At 36.7% G+C, this 26251-nt stretch overlaps 2 protein-coding genes across 3 annotated transcripts; one reads left to right on the plus strand and one right to left on the minus strand.

The window, feature by feature from the left end:
- The first annotated feature begins 8695 nt into the window (after nucleotides 1-8695).
- Nucleotides 8696-13183, plus strand: LOC121808384 (putative late blight resistance protein homolog R1B-16). 2 transcript variants are annotated; one of them, XM_042208848.1, is made up of 3 exons: nucleotides 8696-8815; nucleotides 8896-11537; nucleotides 13016-13183. In XM_042208848.1, exons 2-3 carry the CDS (start codon nucleotides 8935-8937, stop codon nucleotides 13044-13046), a joined length of 2634 nt encoding a protein of 877 aa, XP_042064782.1. In that variant the 5' UTR covers nucleotides 8696-8815; nucleotides 8896-8934; the 3' UTR covers nucleotides 13047-13183. The 2 variants fall into 2 exon arrangements, with proteins under 2 accessions (XP_042064782.1, XP_042064781.1); XM_042208847.1 differs by lacking the exon at nucleotides 8696-8815 and having other exon boundaries at nucleotides 8848-11537.
- Nucleotides 13184-21561: 8378 nt separating this feature from the next.
- LOC121808569 (MORN repeat-containing protein 1-like) lies at nucleotides 21562-24284 on the minus strand. The gene is made up of 3 exons (XM_042209122.1): nucleotides 23266-24284; nucleotides 22464-22692; nucleotides 21562-22280 (listed from the first exon to the last, which is right to left on the minus strand). Exons 1-3 carry the CDS (start codon nucleotides 24120-24122, stop codon nucleotides 22116-22118), a joined length of 1251 nt encoding a protein of 416 aa, XP_042065056.1. The 5' UTR covers nucleotides 24123-24284; the 3' UTR covers nucleotides 21562-22115.
- Nucleotides 24285-26251: the final 1967 nt, after the last annotated feature.

Raw genomic sequence — 26251 nt, forward strand, 5'->3', positions numbered from 1 at the left:
CTTATTCACTTCGGTTCTTGTTCCCAACCACTAATAACGAAGCCGAATACGAAGCTCTCCTTGCCGGACTCCAGCTAGCGCAAAGTCTATTTATCAAGTCTCTCAAAATCCATTGTGATTCACAAGTCATAGTGAATCACCTGTTGGGTACAAGTGAAGCCCGTGATGAGAGGATGAGGAAATACTTGGACAAAGCGCAAAGCATTAGCCGAAGTTTCTCTTATTTTCGGATAATCCGCATTCCCAGAGCGGAAAACAGCCGAGCAGATACTTTAAGTAAGTTAGCCTCATATCCAAGCTCAAAGGTGGAGGAATTGATGCACCGAAGCATTGATGAAGCTGAGGTACATTCAGTAGCCAGCTCGCCGAACTGGATGACGCCGATCTTACAGTATCTAGATCAAGGACAACTGCCCGAGGATAAGAGAGAAGCTCGGAAAATCACATGCCGAGCACTTCGGTACGAACTTCATGGAGGAGTCCTATACAGAAAGTCCTACCTTCAGCCGTTATTGCGATGTGTAGGGCCAGAAGAGACGGACTACATCCTTAGAGAAGTTCATGAAGGATCTTGCGGTAGCCACATCGGAGCTAGAGCTTTAGCTAAAAAAGTTCTGAGATGGGGGTATTATTGGCCAACTTTGGTACAAGAAGCAGTGCAGCTCGTCAAGACATGCACGAAGTGCCAAATCCATGCAAATATCCCAAGGATGCCGCAGACCGATCTATATGCTATGCAAAGCCCTTGGCCTTTTATGCAATGGGGCATAGACATAGTAGGACCACTACCACAAGCTCCTCGACAAATGAATTTCCTTATCGTTGCCGTGGATTACTTTACAAAGTGGGTAGAGGCTGAACCATTAGCTACGATAACGAGCTCGAAGGCATTGGATTTCGTCTGGAAGAACATAGTGTGCCGATTTGGCATACCCCACATCCTCATTTCGGATAATGGGACTCAGTTCACCGACAAGACATTCAAGAATTGGTGCCAAGAGCTGAATATTCAACAGCGGTTCACTTCGGTCTCCCACCCACAAGCAAACGGACAAACGGAGGTAACAAACCGTATCTTGGTGAAAGGGTTAAAAGCTCGGTTAGAACAAGCCAAAGGACAATGGGTAGAAAATCTCCCTCAAGTCCTATGGTCCTACCGAACTACACCCAAAACCTCCAACGGTGAAACTCCGTACAGTCTGGTGTACGGCACTGAAGCCGTGATTCCGGTTGAGATCGGCGTACCCAGTCCCCGAACTCTAAATTTCTCCTCAGAAATGAATGATGACGGACTGAGAGCCGAACTAGATCTGGCCGAAGAAAGAAGAGAATTGGCCTGCATAAAAGCAGCCAAGTACAAGGAGCAAGTAGCCCGGTATTATAACCAAAGGGTGAAAAAGCTGCAATTTCAAGTGGGAGATCTCGTCTTGAGAAACAACGAAGTAAGCCGAGCAGAAAAGCTGGGCAAACTCGAACCCACATGGGAAGGTCCATATCGGGTGTCAGAAGTCCTCGGCAAAGGGTCTTACAAATTGACTCACGTGTCAGGAGAACAAGTACCCCGAACATGGCACATTTCCAACCTCAAGAAGTTCCATTTGTAAGAGACAGTCCGGTCAGTCAGTCTTGTGTCTAGTTCGGTCCTAGAGGTATGTGCTTTCTTTGTTTTTTACTTGTTCTTTGTGCTTGTTTTATAAAAGTTTAAAATCTTGTTCGTCCTTTTTATTTGTCTATGTGCGTTTTGTCTGTCTATGTGCGTGTCGTCTCTTACAAATGTTACTGAGGTATCTTGTTCTTCGAAGGCTGATCCCCTTTTTAGAACATATATAAGCCAACGATTGTGAGTCCAAGCTTCTAAGGAGGATACAAGACCACAATTCAGCTTAAGAAACAAGCAGTTCGTCTGAAACGAACTGCAACAAAGGGAAAGTCCGATCCACGCGATAAAACTCGCCGAATTAGGACAAGGGAAAGTCCGATCCCCAAATTAGGACAAGGGAAAGTCCGATCCGAGCGATAAAACTCGCCAAATTAGGACACAAGCTTAGTCCGGTCAAAGAAATTTACTTCATAAGACCAAAGACGAGTCCGGTCAAAGAAGTTTACTTCATAAGACCAAAGACGAGTCCGGTCAAAGAAGTTTATTTCATAAGACCGAGGACCAAGTCCGGTCAAAGAAGTTTACTTCATAAGACCAAAGACGAGTCCGGTCAAAGAAGCTTACTTCATAAGACCGAGGACGAGTCCGGTCAAAGAAGTTTACTTCATAAGACCGAGGACGAGCACGATGAAATTTTTTCGCTGAGCTGTAAATACGCAGTGATAGAAGCGAAATGAAAATTTCATTTATTAAATCTTGTTCGGCATATAATTCTGCTGCCCTACGAGAAGGCGTTACGCCATTACAAAGGACTATTCTACTGTCCATGGTTGCTGAAGTTGAGCCATCTATTCACAAAATCCTCGTGAAGCCGAGTTCGGCCATTCCGGGCAGCTGAAGAATAAGCAGGTCGACGAGATGCTCTAATCGACCTACCGCCTCTTCCCTGAGCCCGGGAAGCTCTAGCACCTCGGCGGCGAAGAGTCTCTTCACGAATCATTTGCCGATCTTGCTCACTCATAGTCACCGCTCCTCTGCGAACTTCAGTCCGTCCTCGTCTTGACGTCTCCGGTTGTTCCTGAGTTCGTTGCTGACTTGGAGTAGGGTTTTGAGCAAGTGAATCAGAGGTTTGAGCTGGAGTGCGACCATCTGTTGGCGGGAAATGCCTAAGGAATCTCTCGATTGAGGGACGCCGGGAAAGAATGATGTCGTACCGAGAAGCCCAGCGCCGCAATGATTTCACGACTTGTTGGCAAGCCGAGCTCTCCAGCGCATTGTTCCTCCGGAGTACATGATATTCCTCCCACAGTTCGTCAACTCGTTCCTGAACTTCAGAGATGGTCATTCCCCCGCGCCTGCAGATGAAATCCTCATACGCAGTCCTCTCAGCGACGGCAGTATTCAGCTCGGCCTCCAGATCTTTCTTTTCGGACTCTAAGTCCTTATTGTCGGCCTCCAGCTTCACTAAACAAGCCAAGAGTTCGTCATTCTTCATCTGGTCAGCTATGGCTTTTTTCTCAGCTTCGTCTAAAGCGGAAGAGTACAGCCGCTTCCAGTGAAGTACCTCCAGCTCCTTAAGAGTTAAGAATACAAAGCAGCTATGTCAGTTCGGCATTTCATTTTACTGAGCAGGTAGTAAACCACAACAGGAGTAAAAGAGAGTACGAAAAGCTATACGAAGACACAAGTGTAGAAAGAAGAATTTTTTCATTCATAAGAAAAAAATTTTTTTTTACACAAGGAGGGCTTCAAGGCCATTTTACAAGAAGGAAGAAACTAAACTAAGAGAAGGGAGACGAAATCATACTCCGCCAGCTTCGTCTCCGGCTCCTCGGTGAGGTTCAGCTTCCTTCTCCTTGTCTGCCTCAGCTTCAGCCTCGGCCTCCCTGCTCCCCCCAGCCTGCTCGGTGCCCCCATCACCGATCAGCAGCACCTCTTGCTCGGCCTGCCCGTCTCCGGTCTGCTGATCAAGCTGCTCGGTCTCACCCTCTCCGTGGAAAATTGGAGCGGGTGAAACTGGCCCTAAGGAGGCAAAGATAGCCTCCATATTCTCGTCCCGGTCAGCTCGGCAACTACGAACTCGGTCAGCAGAAAGCAGGACCGAGGACGAAGCAAGCTCCTCAAGGAGCGGCAGACTCTGGAGACGAGCTTCTATCTCTCGGCCGTACAGCGGCAGGACGACTTCGGGCCCCTGCTCGGCATTATCGGTCATCAGTTTCAGCAGATCACCGACAAAGGCCGAAAATTGATTGCTCAGAAAGAGTTTCTCCGCGAAAGCACGGAGAACCTCCCCTTGGGCAACCACGGCGGCAGCATCCCTCCGTTTCGTCTGCTCTCGCTGGATGATGAGCTGGTTTTTGGCAAACTGGGCTTCATCCTGGGCCGAGATCCTAGCAGCTCTGGCCTTCTCAAAGTCTGCCTTAGCCTGTTCGGCCTGGTGACGAGCAGCCGCCAACTTCCTCTGCATCTCAGCGTAGTCGCTGGACGCTTTAGAGAGTTCGACTGCGACGAGCTTGCTGAGCATGCTATTCCTCTGAAAATGGAAAAAGGAAAGAGTCAACAGAGGGGCCACCAAAAAAACATAGGAAAGAAGCAAAGCCAAAGAATCAAGAAGAGAAGTTACCTCGGCAAAGTCCGTTGGCCATGCAAAAGGCTCACAGACATGCTCCGAAGGGGGCGCCAAGACGATGTCTCTCTCCGGCGCTCTTGGGGGCTTCTGGGTCTTCCCCTTCCCCTTTGCCGAAGTGGACTCCGGCTTTTTTGGATCCGAAGAAGAGGTCTTCTGCCTCTTCGGATTCTTCTCGGCATCAGGCGCCGAGCTAGTAGCCTTCTGTTTCTCCGGCTCCTTAAGCTCGGAGGATTTGCGGCTAATCTTATTTAGCAAGTTCACTGCCAAAAAGCAAGAAAGCAAGGTTAGTTTTCGCCACAAAAGCAGTAAGGCACAAAAAAGAAGTCCTCACCCTCAGTCTCTTCGTCCGAAGACGAGGAGTCGAACACGAAGTCGCCCTTGACGAGCTCAAACTCCAGGTACTGCTTCCTAATCATAGGAATCTTATTGAGCTCGCCCTCGAGCTCGTCCAACGGTTCTAACCGAGGATGAGGAATCACGGACTTCGGCCCTCTCCAGGGAAAGCCCGGAGCCGCTGTCCTATTATAAAAAAAGAAGCGATGTTGCCACTTTGGCCACTTGGTTTTGCAGAAGGCCCTAAAAGGCTGTAAAGGGATCAAGTAAAACCAAGATCCTTTTCTCTTAAACTGGAAAAAATTAAGGATTGCCCTCAGAGACAGATCCTTATCTAGCCTACGCAGTTCGGTAGCAAAGGCCGATAAGTGCCTCCAAGAGTTCGGAGTCACCTGACCTAAAGGGAGTTGAAAAAAATCAAGCAGCTCTGCAAAGGCAGGGGGAAGAGGGAAACGAAGCCCGCATTCCAAGCCGGCTTCATAAACGGTGGCGTAACCCTCCGGCGGCGAGTCAGCCCTATGAAGGTCGTCGGGAATCGCAACCTTCCCCCCAGGAAAAAAATATTTTTCGTGTAGGGATATCACAGTATCCTTACTCAAGATGCTGTGAAAATACTCTACGGTCTTCTCCCCGGATTCTTTCCGGCTAGAAGACCCCTTACCCCCTTTCCTACCGCTACCTGACTCAGAAGAAGAAGAAGAAGACATGGTTCTTACTTTTTGAAAGTCTGAAGAAATTCTGAAGAAATTCTTGAAAGCGGAAGGAAATTTTTACGCAAAAGAGAGAGAATGCAGAAGAAGCAATAGCAAAAGTGTTCAAATGATGAAGAAAGGACGTATTTATCAGATTCGGAGAAGATTTCAAAATCATCGCACCGTTTCGAATCCCACCTTTTCAGGATTCAACGGCCGGATTTTACTGTCGCATTTAATGCAGTCACGCGCAAGGCACGTCCCCTGACGTCAGCCTCCCCCGTACCTTTATCCAGAATGCCGAAGTGATTCACTTCGCTTTTCGGGGGGGGGGTAGTGATGGGGTACGTACTAAACAAGCCCAATAGCAGTGACGGCCCATCAGCCCAAAGCCCAAGGAAGAGTATCAGTTCGGCATTACCAAAGAGTTCGGCCCCAGCCTACAGCTCGGTAAAAGCCGACCAATCAAGCTCTACTCTCAGATCGGCAAAAGCTGCTCGGCAATAGTTCAGCAGTTCGGTCTCAGTATTCGACCAAACTGGGAGATAGTGGACTCATGCAGAACCTCCACGACCTCCACTACACGATCTATTTAGTGGTGTCAACTCATGCAGGATCTCATGCAGGATAGCGGACCAAACAAAGAGATAGTGGACCCATGCAGGATCTCATGACCTCCACGACATCCACGACCTAGTTAGTGGTGATGCAAGCCACGATCTTAGTTCAATGTATAAATAGAACTTAGATCAGATAGACTAGGAGGAAAAAAGCTCTCTAGACATCAAATAACATATAGCAAGTCTGTATTTGTAAGCTGTAAACCAGATCAAGCAATACAATCTTGCCCTCCTTTCTTCCCGTGGACGTAGATTTACCTCAGTAAATCGAACCACGTAATTCCTTGTGTCGTGATCTATATTTTTTTTACCCGCATTTATTACTATCAAAAATTCGTCCAACCATCACGGTTCTTTTTAGAATTCATTATTACAAAAATAAATTATGCAAATTGAAATTCATACATTATTTATTCGCTTTATGCATCCTTTTAATTAGATTCAAAACCAATAAATTGCAAAAAAAGTAGCACAAAAAAGCCCAAACAAGTAGAAAATAACAATTACTACAAATTAACTTTTTCATGTAAATACAAAAGGTTGCGGTGAATGAGCAAGAGTCAACAAAGCAGTCGACAAATATCAGCCACACAAATAAATACCACAAATATCTCGCATTCAGCTTGCCCGAAGACCCGATCTTGTGCTTTCTCACTTGGATGGTTGCACCTTTCACAAGTTTGATAAGAAGATGTGGATATCCTTTCTATGTGACTTCGTGGTCTATATGGTGGATTAGAAACGAGATGGTTTTCCAAATTTTTGAACCAAATTGAGATGTTGAAAGAATGAATTGGTGGCGGCGACGGTGGCGGTGGCGGCGGCGGCGTAATAATAATTATTATCGAATACTCCATAATATATTGTTATTATTATATAGAGTACATTTTGTCATCAAACAAAAAACACAAGATATGATTCCTACTTCCTAAGCAAACGAGTAAAAACTAGCAATAATTTTGATTAATAAACAAATTGCTAGTATTTGAAATTAATGATGGGAAATTGAAATTGTAGGGTAGCCTCTCTTACATTGTACTTGGCCTTTTGAAGGCTATATCGTGGGCCATTACCTAGTTTTGGATGTCATAGAATTTGTATTTTTTGAAGACAAGAAGAGCAAGGTCAATGGAAAAAATGAGATATTATTTGATATAGTATGTTTTCTAAAAATGTAGAGATATGTATAAAATGTGTGCATAAATTTATTTTTATAGTAATAATTGTAAGAGCACTTCATTTTTATCATTTAAATTAAATTAAGCGTTTGGAAGTATATTTGGCAACTATATACCAAACAGAGAACTACTATCATGAGCCCAGAAACTAAAAATTATTGCTCCATTTATAAATTTATATCTCACTTCTAACTTGATAGTTTTAATAAGTATAAAGCGAAGTTGGTAGATTATGTCAGTAAAATGCGCATCATACTTTATAATAAAATAAGTAGTAGTATGAATTTAATAAGTTAGTGGAATGTAGAGTTTATTTAGAAAAAATAGCAAAAGTGGAAATATGACATTTAACGGTGGACGTTTCAAAATGTTAATATGAGAGACGAAGAGTCTTGGATTATCTTTTGATTTTGGCCTATAAATATAAGAAGCCCAATGGATCTCGGCCCACACAAAACCTGTACGAGAAATTCAATTCGATTTATAGGCCCGCTTCTCTCAACTTATTGGGCCCGTTAAATCTTTATCAAAGTGTGTTGCAGGTTGAAGAGAGCGAGAGCAAATTTATTTCTGCTTGTATCTGAAATCGAAGAGTGAAATCCAATTATGCTTCTCCCCTAAATCCTCAACGATAGTGTTCATGCTCTTCTTTGATTTATTTACTCTTGTTTTTTTTTCAATTTCAATAGTTAGTTTGCGTTTCTACGATTTACTTTCAAATTCAGTAAATCATAGAAATGCAAACAAGCATGGTGGGGAAATTTGAGAAAGACAATTCATCTGCTAGGGATAAGTGCAAATTAATGTACTGGACCCATAATTAAAGCCGTGTGGGTGGGGATGTGAAATTTGGGTATTGTTGTACTCCTATTTACTTATGAGTATTATAAGTTTGATTGTGAGTGTAAGTTTTATAATACACTGATCTGAGTGTTGTTCATGTCCTCTGTTGAAGTGTTATACTGTTATGTAATGTCTCAATTATGGAGTAGCAGCAACAAATAATGACGGAGCCAAGATTTTTATACTGGAGGGCCCAAGTCTAGCATATGTTTCGGTGTTTCCGTCGCCGGAAGAACTGCAATATGGGTGGCAGGATGATGCGAGAAGTATAGATGCTAATGAGCTATAGAAAAACTAGTTGATCATTGATAGAATCTAGATATACACTTGTGTCTGTCAATCGAAATAGCCAAGTTTCCGAAAGATGCGATAATATTGAGAAAATAACAATGATAGAAACCAAATATACATATAATAACACCTACTAGTAGTATTTGCTTTCTAAAATAATCAATTTCAAATTTTACTAGATAGGTCAAGATATAATTCATCTTATTTTACTAATATTATACGCATATATTCCTATCACCCCACCATAAGCAAGACGTTTTATTTAAGCATTCGTTTAGTTTTTAATAGTTAAAATAAAGAAAGAGTAAACTAAGAGAGAGAATAATATAGAGAAAAGTGCTTAAAAGAAGCATCTAACTTATGATTGAATGGAGGAAGTAACATAAATTTTATATATAATCATTCTAAAAATATACATATATTTCACATAAAGAATTATGGGACGGAGGGAGTATATATAAGCATTACATAGACATCTCTGTAGAGTAATAGCGAAATCAGCTTAATGTAATAGTATGTGACATAAAAATGGACCGACAGCCAAAAGTGACACTCACAAAAGTCAAGTTTCAGTTTATCAATCCATACAACCAATAGCTGGAGATAGTACTATTAGCCTTATCAACAAGGTAATGCAAAATTAAGTGGCTCTCATTAATTTCAATTGAGTTTCTATAGATTCATTTATCTTTATGTTCTGTGATTGCAGTTTGCAATAAGCTTTCCTTCCTTTGTTGAGATCTCAAAAATGGCTTCCAGTCTTCAACCTCTCATCACCATTCTTGAAGGAATCCTTGATCCTCACCAAACACGATGGATCGTTGATGAAAACAACCCTCAACTCCAATCCCTTCTCGATAAAGCTACTTCTCTTCAAAAGCTCCTTGATAGTAAATCTTCATTAACCAAACTAGACAGCCGAATAAGAGAAGTAGCACATCAAGCTGAAGACATCATTGAATCCCACATGGTTCATCACATGCTCTCTGGTTCTAATTGCGTCATATTCACTCTTTCAACACCAGATCTGCAGCAAGTAATACGAGATCTTGATTCTGTTATGGAGCAAGCGGAGAAGCTCGTGGAAAACAAGATTCTGCCAAGCAAGTCATCCAGTGCTGCGGTGGGAATTGATTCTGCTATAGAACAACTGAAGCTCGCAGATAAGAAGACGCCGTCTAGCAGTTCATCATCGAGTGTTGTGGTGGGAATTGATGGAGATCTGATGCAGCTCAAGGATAGGCTGGTCGGTCAGCAGCAGAAGAAGCTGGAGATCGTCCCCATTGTTGGTATGGGGGGAGTAGGTAAAACCACTATTGCTCAAAAGCTTTATGAAGATCCATTGATTGTTGATCAATTTGCATTTCGTACTTGGACCACTATCTCACAAGATTACAATATGCTGCAAATTCTCAAAAGCCTTCTTCATTGCATAACTGGACAAGAATTTGATCAACAAATTGATGAGTTAAAAGTCAAGCTGCATAAGAGCTTGTTCGGTAGAAAATACTTGATTGTATTAGACGATATTTGGAGCACCAAATTCTGGGATGAGATGAGGATGTATTTCCCAGATAACAACAACGGGAGTCGCATTGTGATCACCACAAGGGAATCTGATGTGGCGAACTATGCTAACTCTTCGAGTCCACCACATCAGGTGCAGTTGCTTAGCAAGTCTGAAAGTTGGAATCTGCTCCGCCAACTTGTGTTTGGAGAAGAGGAGTGCCCTCTTGTATTGCAAGAGATTGGTCCAAAGATCGCCGAGGATTGCGATGGGCTTCCTCTAGCCATCAGTGTGATTGGAGGGCTGCTATCTAAGACGGAAATATCAGAAGATGTTTGGAGGAAAATTGGGGACAATGTAATAGCAGCAATTTCTGGATCAGATGACCGATGCTCTACTATACTGTCTTTAAGTTATAACCACTTGCCAAATTACTTGAAACCATGTTTTTTATACATGGGAGCTTTCCCTGAAGACTACAAGATTACTCGCCCCAGACTCGTACGTTTGTGGGTTGCAGAAGGATTTATAAAATCAAATGGGGAAAGAAGTTTGAAGGAAGAGGCTGAGGATTGGCTAAAGTCTCTAGTCGAGAGAAATCTATTTTTGGTTAGAGTATACACGAATGGAAAACCATGGAGTTACAGCATGCATGATATGTTGAGGGATCTGTGCATTAAGAAATATGGTGAAGACATGTTTCTAAATGGTCCCAACAAGTTCACATTCTCTAATCCACGCCGCGTGAGTTTTCACACCAAGTTTCAATCGGAAGTTATTAATGATTCAGCAGAGTCAATGTCACTAACTCGATCTGTTTTATACATTGATTTTCGGAGTGCTGAGTTTCCATCTGGTGCATTTTTTGCTGCAAGATTGCTAAGGGTGTTGGACTTGGATATGCGTACGCATAGGTTCCCAACTGAAATATTAGAACTTGTCAACCTACGCTTCTTACGCGTCAACCTAGACAACTCAGGCACCATACACATTGTAAGTATGCCAAAAGGAATAACAAGATTGTGGAATTTGCAGACCTTGATTGCTCCTCTTTTCCATGTTAATGAGCCAGCTGAGCTATGGAAGCTCTCTGAGTTAAGCAATCTTGAGTTATTTGATATTCGGTTGTTAAAAGATGAGGAAATGAACTATAGTGTCCTGAAGAAGCTGGAAAAGATTTCAATTCGTATGGGAGTACAACTTATAGAGGAGGCAACAAGTTGGGATGGTTTCCTCAAAAGCATTCCAAACATTAAAAAGTTGTCAATCAATGACAGAGACCGAACTACATCCACGGCAATTGATCTTAGCCATCTTCACAAGCTCGAAAACTTAACATGCCATTATATGACAAGTACATCCTCTCCAGACGGTTTCGGTTGTTGTTTCAGAGTAATATTTCCTTGTAATATTAGAAAACTAAATCTGTCTGTATGTAAAATAAATTCGGGAGTGTGGGGGACTCTGTGTGCACTACAAAAGCTGGAAGAGCTCGAGATATGGCAATGCAGTTTTGAAAGGAAGGAGGAGACATGTGAAGAAGAGTGGGAGTTAGCAGATGGAGATGAGTTTCCCTCACTGCAGGTTCTACGTCTTGTACACTCGAGGATTGTGCGCTGGATAGCCGATGAGACCAATTTTCCTAGACTCCGCCACCTCCATTTATATAAGTGCAAGCGTCTAGAGGAAATCCCAAGTGGCATTGGAGAGATCTCAACACTCCAATCAATTCGTGTAGACTGGTGCAGCAAATCCACAGCGGCCTCAGCAGAAAGGATTATGGAGGAACAATCTGAAAATGGAAACGACGATCTCAAACTGTATATTCATGGCACTTCCGAAAGGTAATTAACTTGAAGATTTTGAGTGCTAAGTTATATGCAACACTGTAATTTTGATTGCACATTCATGCATACACTTTTCATTAATTCCATAAAAAATGCACATGTTTTTTAGTATGAGTATTTTTTTTTTCTTCAAAACATACTTTTAACTTAAGGCAATTTGGAGGATTTTATATTCTTCGGAGTGGTCTCTTCTTTCCTACCTAACTTTTTATAGCAATATAGAAATACTTTCTCTGTCCCGCACGCAAGAGTATACACTCTTAGTTGGACACGATTTTAATACATAATTGATAAAGTAAAAATGAGATAGAAAGAAAAGGTAATTAAATTATTGTTAATAGAGAATGAGTCTCATTTCATTAGAGAAAAAAAAAACTTGCTAAAGTTAGAAAGTGCATATTTTTATTGGGCGAACTAAAAAAAAAGAATGCGTACTCTTATTGGACGGAGGGAGTATAACAATTAGTAAGTTATTTCATTTGATTTTTAGTAATCTTTTCTTTCTAATTAGGTGATTTCATTTCCACTAACCATATTCAATTTTTTTTCTTTTTATTGCTATCTTAATTTGACAATTCCACATTAAAACTTGCATGTGCCTTCCCGGAATATGTTGTTTTGGTTGATGTCTGATAATTAACGTCTCGTAAATAAGTTATCAAGCTATGTCATTGTCATAACCTTCATTGATTGCAAAATTATAACAAATTAATAGTTTGTTGCAAAATTAGAACAAATCAATAGATCAAATGCAAAATTTGAATTTAGTGAACATTTAGAAAGGTACAGACCGGTTAGAATTTTGAATTTTTATAAATAGATAGTATAATTTAAATTTTAAAAACATAAAATTTACTACCATATGATCTACTAGTACTTATTTTCAGTGGATCATAAATTTGTTGAAGTGCAGTATTTTTAAAGAAATTGTACATATTCGTAATTTAGCTTGGACATTTTAATTTTTAACCCTACCCAAAATTTGGTGAACGCTATCAGTTTTCTCATGCTTTGTTTCGATTGAGTTGTTAAAATTTTGTGATGTTACCTATTTGTGATTATATCATGGTTTGATCGATTGTGTATGCCCTATAAATATGTTAACCCATTAATATGTTGATAATAATGACAATGTTAATGATGATAATATGTGATGTTAATGCTAAGGCTAATGTTGATGTTAATATTCTGTGGTGTTAATGGTAATGCTAATGTCAATAATATGCTCTGTAAATGTTAATGTTGTTTGATGTTATTGCCTTATCAATGCTAATTCAAAGCTAATGTAAATGTTTTGCTAATGTTAATGTTGATGTCAGTAATCTTTAATGTTAATGCCCTGTTAATACTAATTCTAATGCTAATGCTTTGTTAATGTTATTGCTGATGTTAATAGTCTATGATGTTAATGCTAGTATCAATGCTGCTGCTAATAATATGTGATGTTGTAATAATGTATTGCATCATGCATGCAGGGATGATGATAATGATGAAGAAGAAGATTGAAGACTATAGACAGACTGTGTTTACTTGTGATGTTAATTTTGGAATACCTCATTTTTGTTTTTTTTTTTGTGTTTTAATTTGGGGTATTGTTGTATTTACTTATGAGTATAAGTTGATTGTGAGTTTAAGTTTGATAATACACTCATTTAAGTTGGAAAAAACTTCTCAATTAAAAACTCACCAATAGATTAATGATAAAAAAAAATATGTAATTTTGTCCAACAAAGAAGCATATATAAAGGCATAAATTGTTAGGGAAAATTACAGAGAAGGTGAACAATCGGATATTCTGAAAGGCGTGAAGATCACTTTCAGATCAAATCAATTTCGGTGGTTCTACCAATTATTTGATCGAATACAATTCAGGTTTCGAACGATTTCGTATATTTTTCTGTCATCTCTTCGAACCAGAAATGATCAATAAGAAGGAGCAGAAGCGAAGCGATGCGTCTCTTCATCTTTCATAACTGTTTTAACAGTTTTTGGCGGTTTGAGGAAATTGCAATTTGGTCCTTCAATTATCGGAAATTACATTTCCGGATGAAGATTTCTGCATAGTAACTTTAATGAAGATTCCGGAAATTACATCTTTCATAATTGTTTTAACAACTCGACCCCAGCCAGGGGCTCAGCCCCTTGGACCCCGCCAGGGGCTGTCGCCCCTTGGACCCCGCTACTCAGGGGCGCTGCCCCCGTACCCCCGTCTAATCATAACGAATTCAAACAAGTGTGCACTCCGCACTTCCAACTTATTTGATGTCTCATTATAATCATATTGATCAATCAAGTTAATCCAATTACACTAAAATATCCAACAATCCTCCCCTATTTTAGTGCAATCCATGATTAACTAAAACAAGTCATCACAAAATTCAAACTTTTGCATAAATGAATATCGTAACGATTGAATTTCACCTTAGTACATTATACATTTCATACATTCGAATACACATGGTGTCTCTAAGGATTGAACCATGGGAACTCACTTTGAATACACGAAGATAATGTACACAAAAGCTTACATACAAATATGTTCTATCTTGACACTATATTTACTAGCCTATGTCCTTATCCTTCATAAACATGTCGAAGCCAAGTCCTAGCTTCTTGAAGCGGCTAAACTTCATGTTTATATAGGTAGTTCATTTATTCTTGCACCTACATATGCAATTTTTCAAAAGAACTATTAAGAATATATACATTCAACCTCCTTAACTTGTAGGTTTGAACACATACCTTGGGATGATTCTTCAATGTGTTCCAATATCCAAATATTAAGCCTTCCACATTGAATTCAGCATCTAGTATCATACTAAATGGGAATTGGGTATCTTAATATCAAATATTTGCAGTGGACTTTAATCCCATCCCTATAGCCGACTTGTGCACAAGATCTCTACTTGACCCTTTGGTTAAATGATCGGCTAAATTGTTATGAGTTCTCACAAACTCCACAGATATCACTCCATCCATAATAAGTTCACGAATCATGCTATGTCTAACACCTAAGTGTCTTGACTTTCCATTATACACTTGACTATATGCCTTAGCCAAGGTAGCTGCACTATTGTATCTGATAGATATGGGCGATATCGGTTTAGGCCACAATGGAATTTCATAAATTAAATTCTTTAGCCATTCAGCCTCTTTACCGGCTGCTGCTAATGCCACAAACTCTGATTCCATTGTTGAATTTGTGATACAAGTTTGTTTCTTTGATGCCCAACATATAGCACCACCTCATTGTTAAATTATAGACATAATTATAAAAACATACTAGTACTGCAAAGTAAAGCTATATTTTTGTGTGTAAATCTTGATAAAAATTAGTAAACTAAATATATATATAGTATATAATTGTTGCGTGATTGTACACACATGAATGATGAATGCATGTTTAATAACATGAATTTAAACACCAAAAAATATACTATTAATTCCATTGTAAAATCCTTCGAATTCCACAATAAACTTATTCATACTAAAATGAAACAAAAAATAACAAAATCCCGTCGCTGTCAGCAATGTCTCCAAAAAATAATCTGAAGATCATCAAACAAATAAAAAAATCCTCCAAATTCTTCTTCTTCTTCAACCAATCAAAAGCTCCATAATCTAATATCTTCTTCTTCAACACAACAACCGTAATCACTCCCCATCACCATACTCGAATCAAAAAACACCCCATTCATCATCTCGTAGTACTTTGGGGATTCAAAGTTGTACCACGACATCTCCCCATCACCATCACCGCCACTGCCGCCACCGCCGTCACAATCAGCAGCAGCCAATAGAACTATACAGCATATTATATAATAGTAATATTGAATGTAAATTCGGATTTTGGTTTCTCATAAATCAGAAAATCGAACACAATTTTTAATTTTAATGGTCCGATTTTGGATATTTTGTCCACCCTACTGATAATTATCGTTTTTTCTCCCGAATAATAATACTAGCAGTAGTAATGCCGTATGCAGCATATTTTTCAATATGTATTTAAACTTATAATCGTGTGAGAAATCGATTTAATGTCTATTATATTTAAAATGTTATATATTGCACGTCATAATTGAACAAAACCTAAATTAAAGCTTTAATAATAGCAATAATATTAGTTCAACTAAAAAATCACCTGCATGTTTATTGAATGATTCTATCACCTACTACTAAAAATAACTTTATACTTAAATAATTAAACTTTAGGGATGTGATCAATTGCTAATTAATTAGCAATCCAAAATTAAGACCATTTTTTAACTATTAGATTATAAGATCTAGCGGTTGATATAATGTCAAAGGGGAAAATTTAAATGACTATTAAATAAAATTAAAGGGCATTATTGTCAATTCTCTCTGATTAAAATTATCCTAAAAGTAACTCTCTCGATTTACATTATTTTTTCGCAAAAAATATATCAAATTAAAGGTAATTTTATAAGGATTCTAACGAGATATCACTTGCATATGTTCTGACGACGTTCTTATGATGAAATTTGGTGATTTTTGTTTCGGTTTTCGTATATGTTGATAAGCATATTTTTATCAACAAATACATTAAAAATCTCAATATAATGCATATAAAATCTCAATATAATGCATGTGAAATCTCAATAAAACTCTGTTGATATTTTGTCTACTATTTATTGAGATTCGTAAGATTTAATCTCATCCACTCATATTAAAATCTAAGGGTGGAGATTTGATCTTGATTTTGGATTATGATGCTATAAGCAATAGATGAGGACCCTTAAAATTTATTAGTTATCTATGATTTTCATGTTATACATTTATATTAATTATCTTGTAATCTCAAGTTTTTCTTATATATGCAATCTTTAGAGTCAAACTAAGTATCCCAATTCCTAGTGTAAATTTTTTAAAAGATTTATAGTGGTATTATATTTCTTTTATATACTTCAAAAAGTCAAAAAGTATGTGCTCAATTAGGTGACTTACCACACTCATTTGTCACAACAATCTCTAATCTAACTTTTGAAATAGGATAAATTTTAGAATTTAGAAACAGCTCCATCTTGCTAAAATATTATACATATAGTCAGAAAGTGCATATATGGATTAGTGTTGTTACAATTTGACTAAGCAGTCAAAGTTGATGAATCGATATCCTCGTAATATTAATATTAATAACAATACTACTACTACTAATAATAATAATAATAATTTTATTTCGTATCAATTTTATTAGTTCTTCCTAAGTATTTTATCTTATATTTATATATAAATAATAAGAGCCGAAGTATGGTTTGATCTATAAAAATTTTAAAAAATCTCAGTAAATTGTAAGTTGGACAAAAGAAGTGTAAATAACAATACTAGACATGCCATCTTCCAAACAAAAGGTTTAATCATATCTTGTAAAACATAAATTTTTGCAAAGTTCAATTCTTAAATGAGTTTAATGAAATGATTACTTGGCATATTCGTCTTGCCTTTTATTGGAAAGGAAAAATAGGGCCTATTTTTCAAGTATTATCATCATTTTCTGAAGTTTTGTACTTTTGTTTGGATTTAAATCCCGGCAATATAAGATAATATCATATAATTTAAATAATATATAATTTAATATTAATAGTCAATTTAATTATATAAGACGCTAATGAAGCGGAACTTAGCTAAAGAGGTTTGTCCTTTTCAATAGGTCGATGGTTCACATAGGTAAATAAGGAACTATCGATCAATTTTTTTAAAAAAAGCTCGGATATAAAAAAAAATTAACTAGCTATTATTCCTTATATTATAAGGAATCATGTTGTATAATAAGCCAGCCTAACATAATTATAACATGAAGAATAGATATTCCACATCATGGATAAGGTAGAAAGGCTTGAATTATCAGAAAATGATCATGAATAATAAACAATTGATTGCATTATAAATGTCCCCTCAAATTGAAGGATTTGGATTTATATAAATATATAAATGTCAATGAGTTGAGTAGATTGTGAACCAATGTTCATCCGAAACAAGTGTTTATTAACGCTGAAAACGACACTTCATTTAATTATTAGAGATGAATCATTAACATTAAAGTTTTATATATAATAAAGGGAACTGAATTATTCTCTCGTATGTATAATTATTTCAGTCAGATATGTAGCCACATAGTTGAAAAATATTTCATCAACTATTTGATTTATAATTGAAAAACAATTCTAGTCTATGTGTTTATTCATGTAGAGTTGATTGAGGAGAAAGTGAGGATCTACACAATAAAATATATAGGATTGATTATATTAACGCATTCTTAATTCATACAGTATTAATTTGAAGTATGCATTTTCTTTAATTGAATGAAACAATTATATAACTAAATCATAAATATTTTTATCCAAACTATCTCCAATTATGCTTGAAATAAAATAATTTTGCTGTCGAAAAAATAAAATGTTGAAATGTAACAAACTAGTGGGTAAAAAAACAAAAATAGTTATTCTGCTTGCATATAAGAGTAAATGTTGTGAAAATTTAAATCAATTAACTCCAAATATATATACTGTCATACTTGAGAGATCGATTGACTACTATATATGACCCAAAATTTTAAAAATTCCATTTAACAAATCTTGTAGGTAATTAAAAACAAATTCAACTTTTTAACCCATTTGAATGTTGCTATCTTTCACTATTTACTTATTTAGTAAATTCATTTCTTTTAACTTGGGGGATGGGGATGATATTTCGACATTTATTTGACATAAGAATTCAAAATTTATCAAATACTTTTGAAACTTATTGCTTGACGATTGCCCTCTCTTATTATCAATTTCACCATCTTTTATCAGATGATTGGAATTATTTAAATATCCCATCACAAAATTGATAATATGTGAAGCCAAACCAGAATTTTAAAATCTAGATAAATAAATCAATTTTTAACATCCCATAGATATTTACATCTTCAACTCTAAATGAACTCAATTATATTTGAAATGACTAATAGTACTACTATATATAAAATATACTATTAACTTTTATAACAAGCTATTAACTTTTAATTTATTATTATTCTCTTTCAATACAAATATCTATCATCACAAATCTCTAAACTCCAAAAGTGAATCGAGCAAATTGAAAATTTTATTTGGAAAAAGAAAAATTATTATCCCTTAAGACATGGCACCAGATCCAACGCATCAAACTTCCTAAATAAATTTAAAAAATCAACTCATCAAACTTCAATAAATAAATACAGTAAATAAATAAATGAATAAAATTGAAAAAGGCATCTAGAGTAATGTGATTTTTCGGAGTTTGAACCCCCAATGGGTAACCAAAGGTAACACCACTCTTATATTATAATCCATCAATTTCATAAACATATGGATTTAATAATTTTTGAAATGGAAGGGGAGTGCTACACGGCATTGCACACAATCATACATACTTTAAATAATTTTTAAATGATTGAATTTTTTTTATAGCATATGTAATGTTCGTTTTATAAGGTAAAGACTACTAATCAAGAATGTCTTTTGACGCAAACTCTCTAGGATAAGAACATCAAGTATAATATCATATGAAATGATATAGTATAAATTATGGAATTTGATCCGTTTTGAAATTTTAATTCTATGAAAATTATGAAATTTGGATTAGCTAGCATGTAGCGAATTTTTTTATTGAAATTGTATCGGAATCATATGTAAATGATACCATGTGAGTTGTCGTTTATTTATGCATGAAATAATGTCGTTTGGTTGAAAAACATCAATTATAATTTTTCTGACTGATTTTAAAAGTTATGAGACGGATCATTAGACAACCAAATTAAAGAAGGTTTTTTCCACAAATTTCCAAAAAATAGTATTGATAATCCAATGGATAAACTTTATCTGCATCGAAAAAAAATTGCAAGAAATTTGAATATAGGATGGTGAGTAAAGCGAAGAAGAATATAACATGGCTCTATTTCAAAAATTGAAAAAGAAGCAAAAGTAGTTTGCCTTTCTCATGCTAAAATATTAGTACTACACAAAAACACAGATTGCGGGTCAAGCTACAAAAAAGTTGAAGATATTCACCAAAATACCCAACCACTTATATTTTTTTCAATGAATGTAACAATATTCAAATTCAGAAATCAATATGCAAAGACCATCAATTAGAATGACAATTCAAAATGCACAAAATATGAGGTTAACCCATCTCCTTTAACAAATATATCAATCTCGCAGCATACAACATATCTAGATAATGCACACGCAACATTCAACGCAATATTCTCTTATTTATTTTGTGTATTTACCATTTTATAAATCCAATACAAAACCAACGACATTTTAAAACAATAACAATATATTCTATGAATTACATGATATCATCATAATAAAATAAAATAAAAGTGATCCCATAATATCTTATGAGACCACAAAAATCATTCTTTGTGTATGAGAACATTGATTTCTTTTGCAATTTATGATGAGAGATATCTCAATATTTTCTTTTTGGCAAAATATTTCAAAAGCTTTGTGCCAAAAACCACGTCGCAATTACGTGAGAAGCATATCTCAGTTGAATCCGACAAGCCACTTGCTTGGTTAGAATTTTATAATTTGGATATGAGGCAAATCCATATATCAAGACCATCACAAAGGAATAAGGATAAGGCCAAATATTATTTGGATACAATCGAATCATATCTTTTATAACAAGGCTATAAATTTCTTATCATGTACTAGTATCAGAATAATAGAGATAAACTTATGGAGTATAAATTATATGCATATAATAAACTTAAATTCAAAAATAATCGGACTTATTTATAATAATTTTACTTTTATGAATAAATAAACAAAAATTTTAAGACTAAATTATGGCGAATTCGTACCCGAGACCTTTAGTCTCATGTATTGCACACCAATTTTAATATTTCCTTATTAAATTGTTTTTGTTATATTATTCCCTCCTCCAATAATAATAATCGAAGTATAGTCATTTTGTTATTTTGGTTAGGGCTGGGAAAATATACCGAAATACCGCACTTACCGTACCGAAAAATACCGAATTTTCGGTATACCGTACTTTTCGGTACGGTATGATACCGTACCGACGGTTTTAGGTACGGTAAAGGTATGCATTTTGTATATACCGCGTATACCGCATTATACCGCATCATACCGCAATTGCGGTATATACCGTAAATTTACGGTATATACCGCAAATAACACGGTATACCGCAAATACGGTATATACCGCAATTGCGGTATATACCGGAAATCACGGTATACCGCGGTATACCGCATATTGCGGTATACCGAAATCATGGTACGATATACCGACAAAAGCGGTACGGTAACGATATCTAAATTTTGGTATACCGACTTTTCGGTATACCGCAAAAGCGGTACGGTAAATGTATGGTTTTTGGTCATACCGCACGGTACGGTATGCGGTATGGCCATTTCGGCGCGGTATACCGTACAGTTTCAACCCTAATTTTGGTACGTTTCATAATAGTGGAGTCATTTTCATTTTTATTAAAAGTCAACACATTTATTCTCGCTTACTTTACTCCTTCATCTCTCTACCATTTTAATTTTCTACTTTATTGTTCATTTACTTAACTCATTTAACACAATTTTTCTTAAATTCCGTACTGAAAAGAAACATTTCCGCTATTATAGAACGAAGGGAGTAAGTTATAACGTAAAATAGATCAATTTTAAGAACGAGAAAATATGATTAACGTATTACTCCTATTAGTTTAGAGTGAATAAATAAAAAAGTGAAAAAATAATGAATCATGCTACCAAAAATGGAAAGAGGCTAGTACATATTTAGAATGAGTCAACATAAGAAAAGTAACCTTTTATGATAAATTCACACATGAATTTTAGTTTGATTTGAATATAATTATACTAATATCCAAAGGAAAATAACCTTTTTCAGAATCCACAAATATTTAATTTTAAAACCATTTTTAATAATTATTCTATCCATCATAATAAAACTATTTTTTTCATTTTGAGTCATCTCATAACTATATCTCATATTTCATTCATAAATATATTTAAATATAAAATACCTAAAAGGTTTAATTATACATACAATCCATGTTCATTTATATGACTACAAGAAAGAAACTGATCCTATATCTTGCCTTCTCCAATCCAGAACACATTCTTGCAAGAAATGGATATAACATGGTCTATGCAAGATTTGACAAATAGATTTGATTTAAACCTTTGCTGGTATTCCAAGCATGAACAATACCAGCAAACAGGAACTGACATTATAGATAAGATATTCATCCAATAACAAACAGACAACAGGCTGGGATCATGAATTTTGGACTCAACAAAATCATGGGCCTCATCCATTGAGTTTGACCCCACTCAAAAGTAGAGAAAAAGGGAGCCAAAAAAAGATTTGATCTTCCATGAAAAATGATTCATTTTTTTCTCCATGGAAGGATGATGTATACATGGATTCTATGTACAGATTGATGTATGGTCGACCTACTCGGAGCACGCCTCCCTCCGGCTTATCGGGGTGGCGATTTCTTTCATTGCTCCTTTAATAGAAGCCCGGTCGCGGGCCAGATTTTTAACAGTTAGTGTCGCAAAACTTTCGATTCTTCCTATTCTGAACTGCTTTCACAGCAGCAATTCTTGCAGCAGTGGCTGCCTTGTTCGCAGCAGCCACAGCCGTCTCCACCTTCTCGTCCACACGCCGCAGGTGGATAGCACTTTCTGCCGTCTTTCTTGAAGCCTGCCATCGTACGAGAAGATGGTTAGACATCAACATTGTGCAGAAAATACTCCCTCTCGTCTCACTCTAATTGACACATTTCCAATTCAGCACGAGATTTTTATGCAAGTTAAGTAGAGAGTATGTTTTCATTTCCAGTCCATCAGAGTAAATGTAAAACTCGTCCAAATTCTCGATATATACCTGCACGGCGCGAAGAACTGCGTCTGATAGAGGGGGGAGGGGCGTCGTGAGGCTGCCACAATCCCACTCACCGGACCTGTTCATTCCGTTTCTGAACGTGTACGTACCATAGCCTTGCTTGCGCCCCTCATGCCATGACCCCTCGTAGCAGTGGCCATTGGCGAAGTGGTAAGCTCCGAAGCCGTGGATTTTGTCTCCGAAATACTCCCCACCATATCTATCTCCATTCCTATAGAAGCAAGAGCTTGATTTAGACTTAAGATTGATCAAGCAAGAGGTGAAACAGAAACAGATGTTCAAGAAATGCGGTGGTTGATTTCTGGTGAAATTTCCTCAACTGATTGACTGGTGAAGACAGAGACATCAAAGCTGTATAACAACTTGTGCATTATTCAACATCATTAAGCATCATTATCCAACTAATTATATACAATTGGATCATGAGACCAAATGATTCTATAAGGTAAACATTAAACACACACATCAAGCACAGATTTTTCCATTTCGGGACATTATCTCATTTAATCATCTCTCATTCAAGCAACACAAAACCATCAAATTCCATACATAAAAGCCTGCAAACAAATTCAAGAACTGAGAGTAGGGAAAAGGGATATCACAAAAATCAAATCTTTAGCCAAAATAATTTTCTGTTTTGGGAAACAACAACAGATCATCATCTCATTTAATCACATCTCATTCAATCAACACAAAGCCATCAAATTCCACACATTAAAGCCTACAAACCAACTCAAGAACTTCAAGTATGGAAAAAAGACACAATAAAAATCGAATCTTTAACCTGAAATGGTAGCATCCAAGGCCATGCTTAACACCATACTTGAACTCCCCAACGTAACAGCTCCCATCCGCGCAAGTCTGCACTCCAACACCATGGCTCTGCCCATTACACCACTCTCCGGCATACGAATCCCCCGTATAAAACTTGTACACGCCGTATCCATGGCGCAGGCCTTGCTTATACTGCCCTTTGTACTTACTCCCTTTCGCCCAGCTCTCAATCCCATACCCATCATACCTTCCATCAATCCAATCCCCTTCGTATTTCCCGTTCACAACGAAGCTATAAACCCCACTCCCATTGCACTTCCCGTTGTGAAACTCACCCTCGTAGAAATCCCCATTGGTGTAACACTCCACGCCTTCCCTCACCACAACAACCTCTTCATTCCCCTCCAATTCCTCCGAATTCGGCTCACCGATGAACCACTGCACCGGCTTGGATTGACTCTTTGAGGAAAAACAGCAACACGAAAGGCCCAATCTCCCATCACAGAGCCCCTTACACAAAACGAAGCTTCTCCCAATCAAAACCCTGTTTCTCGAAACGAGGAAGAGCAAGACCGCGACGAGGATTAAGGCGAGGAGCAGATTCTCCGAGGTGGAGGCGCCGTCCCAGTTGAGAAAAGCGTAGAGAAGAAGGAGGAGAAAGGCGAGAATCGGGAGGGGATTAGGTCGAGCAGGTGGTGGGCGTGGATTTCGGTGAGGCTTCTGCTCCTCGAGGTCTGCTATTTCTTGATCGGAATCAATCTCGCTCACCGATGAAAGGCTCTGAATCGAGGAGCGGACGGTGGGGGAGGAGCGGAGCAGGGAGGAGTTGGTTCTAGTGAGCTTCAGCTGGCTTTTCTGACCGTCCATTTTTAAGCTGAGCCCCGCCGTTGGATGGATATATCTCCGGGGGTGGGATTCGGCGCCGGTATCATCTCCGGGGGGGAGCAGAGATTAGCGTAGAAGAGAGAAGAGTGTTTGTTGTTGCGTGGGTGAGAGAGGAAGAGTGTGTCTGAAATTTTAGAGAGAGAAGGAAGAGTTTGAAGCTGAGGAAATGATCAGACTGGTCCGGGTTTTTTGTAGAGGAGGAATATGGTGGGGCCAATCTGCATTTGATTGTGACCGTTGATGAAAGATCTACGGTTGAAATTGGTTGGAGATTCTCCGCCGTCGGATTGAGGAGGATGAAGAAGACGATGATAACCAGATATTTTTACCGAATAATGTTATTTATTTACTTTGCGTGTTTTTTTTTTGCTTTTCATTTTTTTTCTTGGCGGCGTAGTTTTATTGTGACAATTTTTTAAGATAAGTTATAGGAAAAATCATGAAATTATGTAAATTTTGGCTTATTTTCAATTTTATAAAATAGACAGTACAGCGTATATATTATGGTGAAACTATATATGACATGAAAGTGGAGAAATTATGCATGGACATCATCACATGCGATGATGTCAATTCATAAAGAAAATGTTAATGTCTGATTAAAAATATTAATAATATATTAAAATTTTACTCTTAAACCACCGATATTTTTTTGTCCATGGATAATTAAGAATTAAATCCAAAAATTTTATAATTTTTTCTAGTGATTTTTATTGTTGTATTACATACTGAAATTTAACCATGCTTCAATTTGCCTCAAAAGTTTATAGGAAAATAATATCTTTGGTCTAATAAGAAGAATCTTACTTTTTCTCTTGCACGGAGTTAAAAAATACTAGTAGAAGGTACTGGTTTTATATTTATATTTTTATGATTACATATAATTGAAATGAACTAATGCAGTATGCAATATTTATCGTAAATAATAAAATTGGAATAAAAATTTTATTGTACTATAATTTAAATGACAAGGATAAGATTTTTATTAGAGGGAACGATTAGTGAATTTAAATCTAGGCAACGATTAGTGTTATTAAATCTAGCCAACGAAAAATGGATCTTAGTTTAAAATTTGAATTCTAAAAATCAATTGAGTTCAACGTAGATTTGTACGCACTTATTTCATTTGAACCCAATTCAGCAAGTATACATTTTTAAGTAGTCAAATTGACCAGTAGAATACACACATTATTATAAAGTTCACATTTTTATAGCACATTTCATGTGTTGCAGATAAAATTTTATAAATGACGACAAAATGCAACGCTGTATAGTCTTCAAATTGATCGGAACTCATTCCGATTCAATAATCCAATTTTTTTAAAAATTAATTTAATCCAATTCGGATTAACCGAGAATCCGAACAATGCTAATCCAAAAAATCTGAAGTTGTATTTTCCTATTGATAGCTTGACTTAAAGCATGCTAAAACATTTATACTAAATTTAAATTTATTTTAATATAAAATATAATTTAACTCTAACCAATTATACTGAACTTAAAAAAATATTCTATATATTATGTTTTTTACTCATAAAATTTGAAAATAAAACTAATTTTGTTTTAGTGTAAATCTATAAATAAGACTTTTTACTTAAAAAATCAAAAATATGATTAATTTTGGACCTCACATTCCACAAGCTTTATCTTACTATAGAAATAAGACTTATGAATTACTAATTTTTTCAAATACTATACTCCGTATTTCTTAAAATTCGTGTCGAATCAACTTGTGACATTCAATAGCGGACGAATGGAGTACAATATTTTCCATCTAAGAAATCTTATTCCAAAATGAGATGTTCAAACAAGATAAACTTATGGGCTGAGATCCTCCGCCGTGCAATTTTGTACCATAGCAGCTCTTGTTGCTCCTAATACAACCGAGTATGTTCATCATTTCTTCTAATTTATTTATTTTTTATTTTCGTATTAGGAAGAGCAAGAACAGCTCTACATTCGATGTGAACTCATTTATACTTTCTCAATCCCATAAATATATGGGCATTGGATATGACATGAGAATTTAAGATAAAATTGGTAAAATAATAAAGAGGAGGATAATGATATGATAAAATAAGATAGATAGGAGGAGGAAGAGAATGATAGTT

This window comes from Salvia splendens, chromosome 6 (assembly GCF_004379255.2).
Source record: "Salvia splendens isolate huo1 chromosome 6, SspV2, whole genome shotgun sequence".
Taxonomy (NCBI): domain Eukaryota; kingdom Viridiplantae; phylum Streptophyta; class Magnoliopsida; order Lamiales; family Lamiaceae; genus Salvia; species Salvia splendens.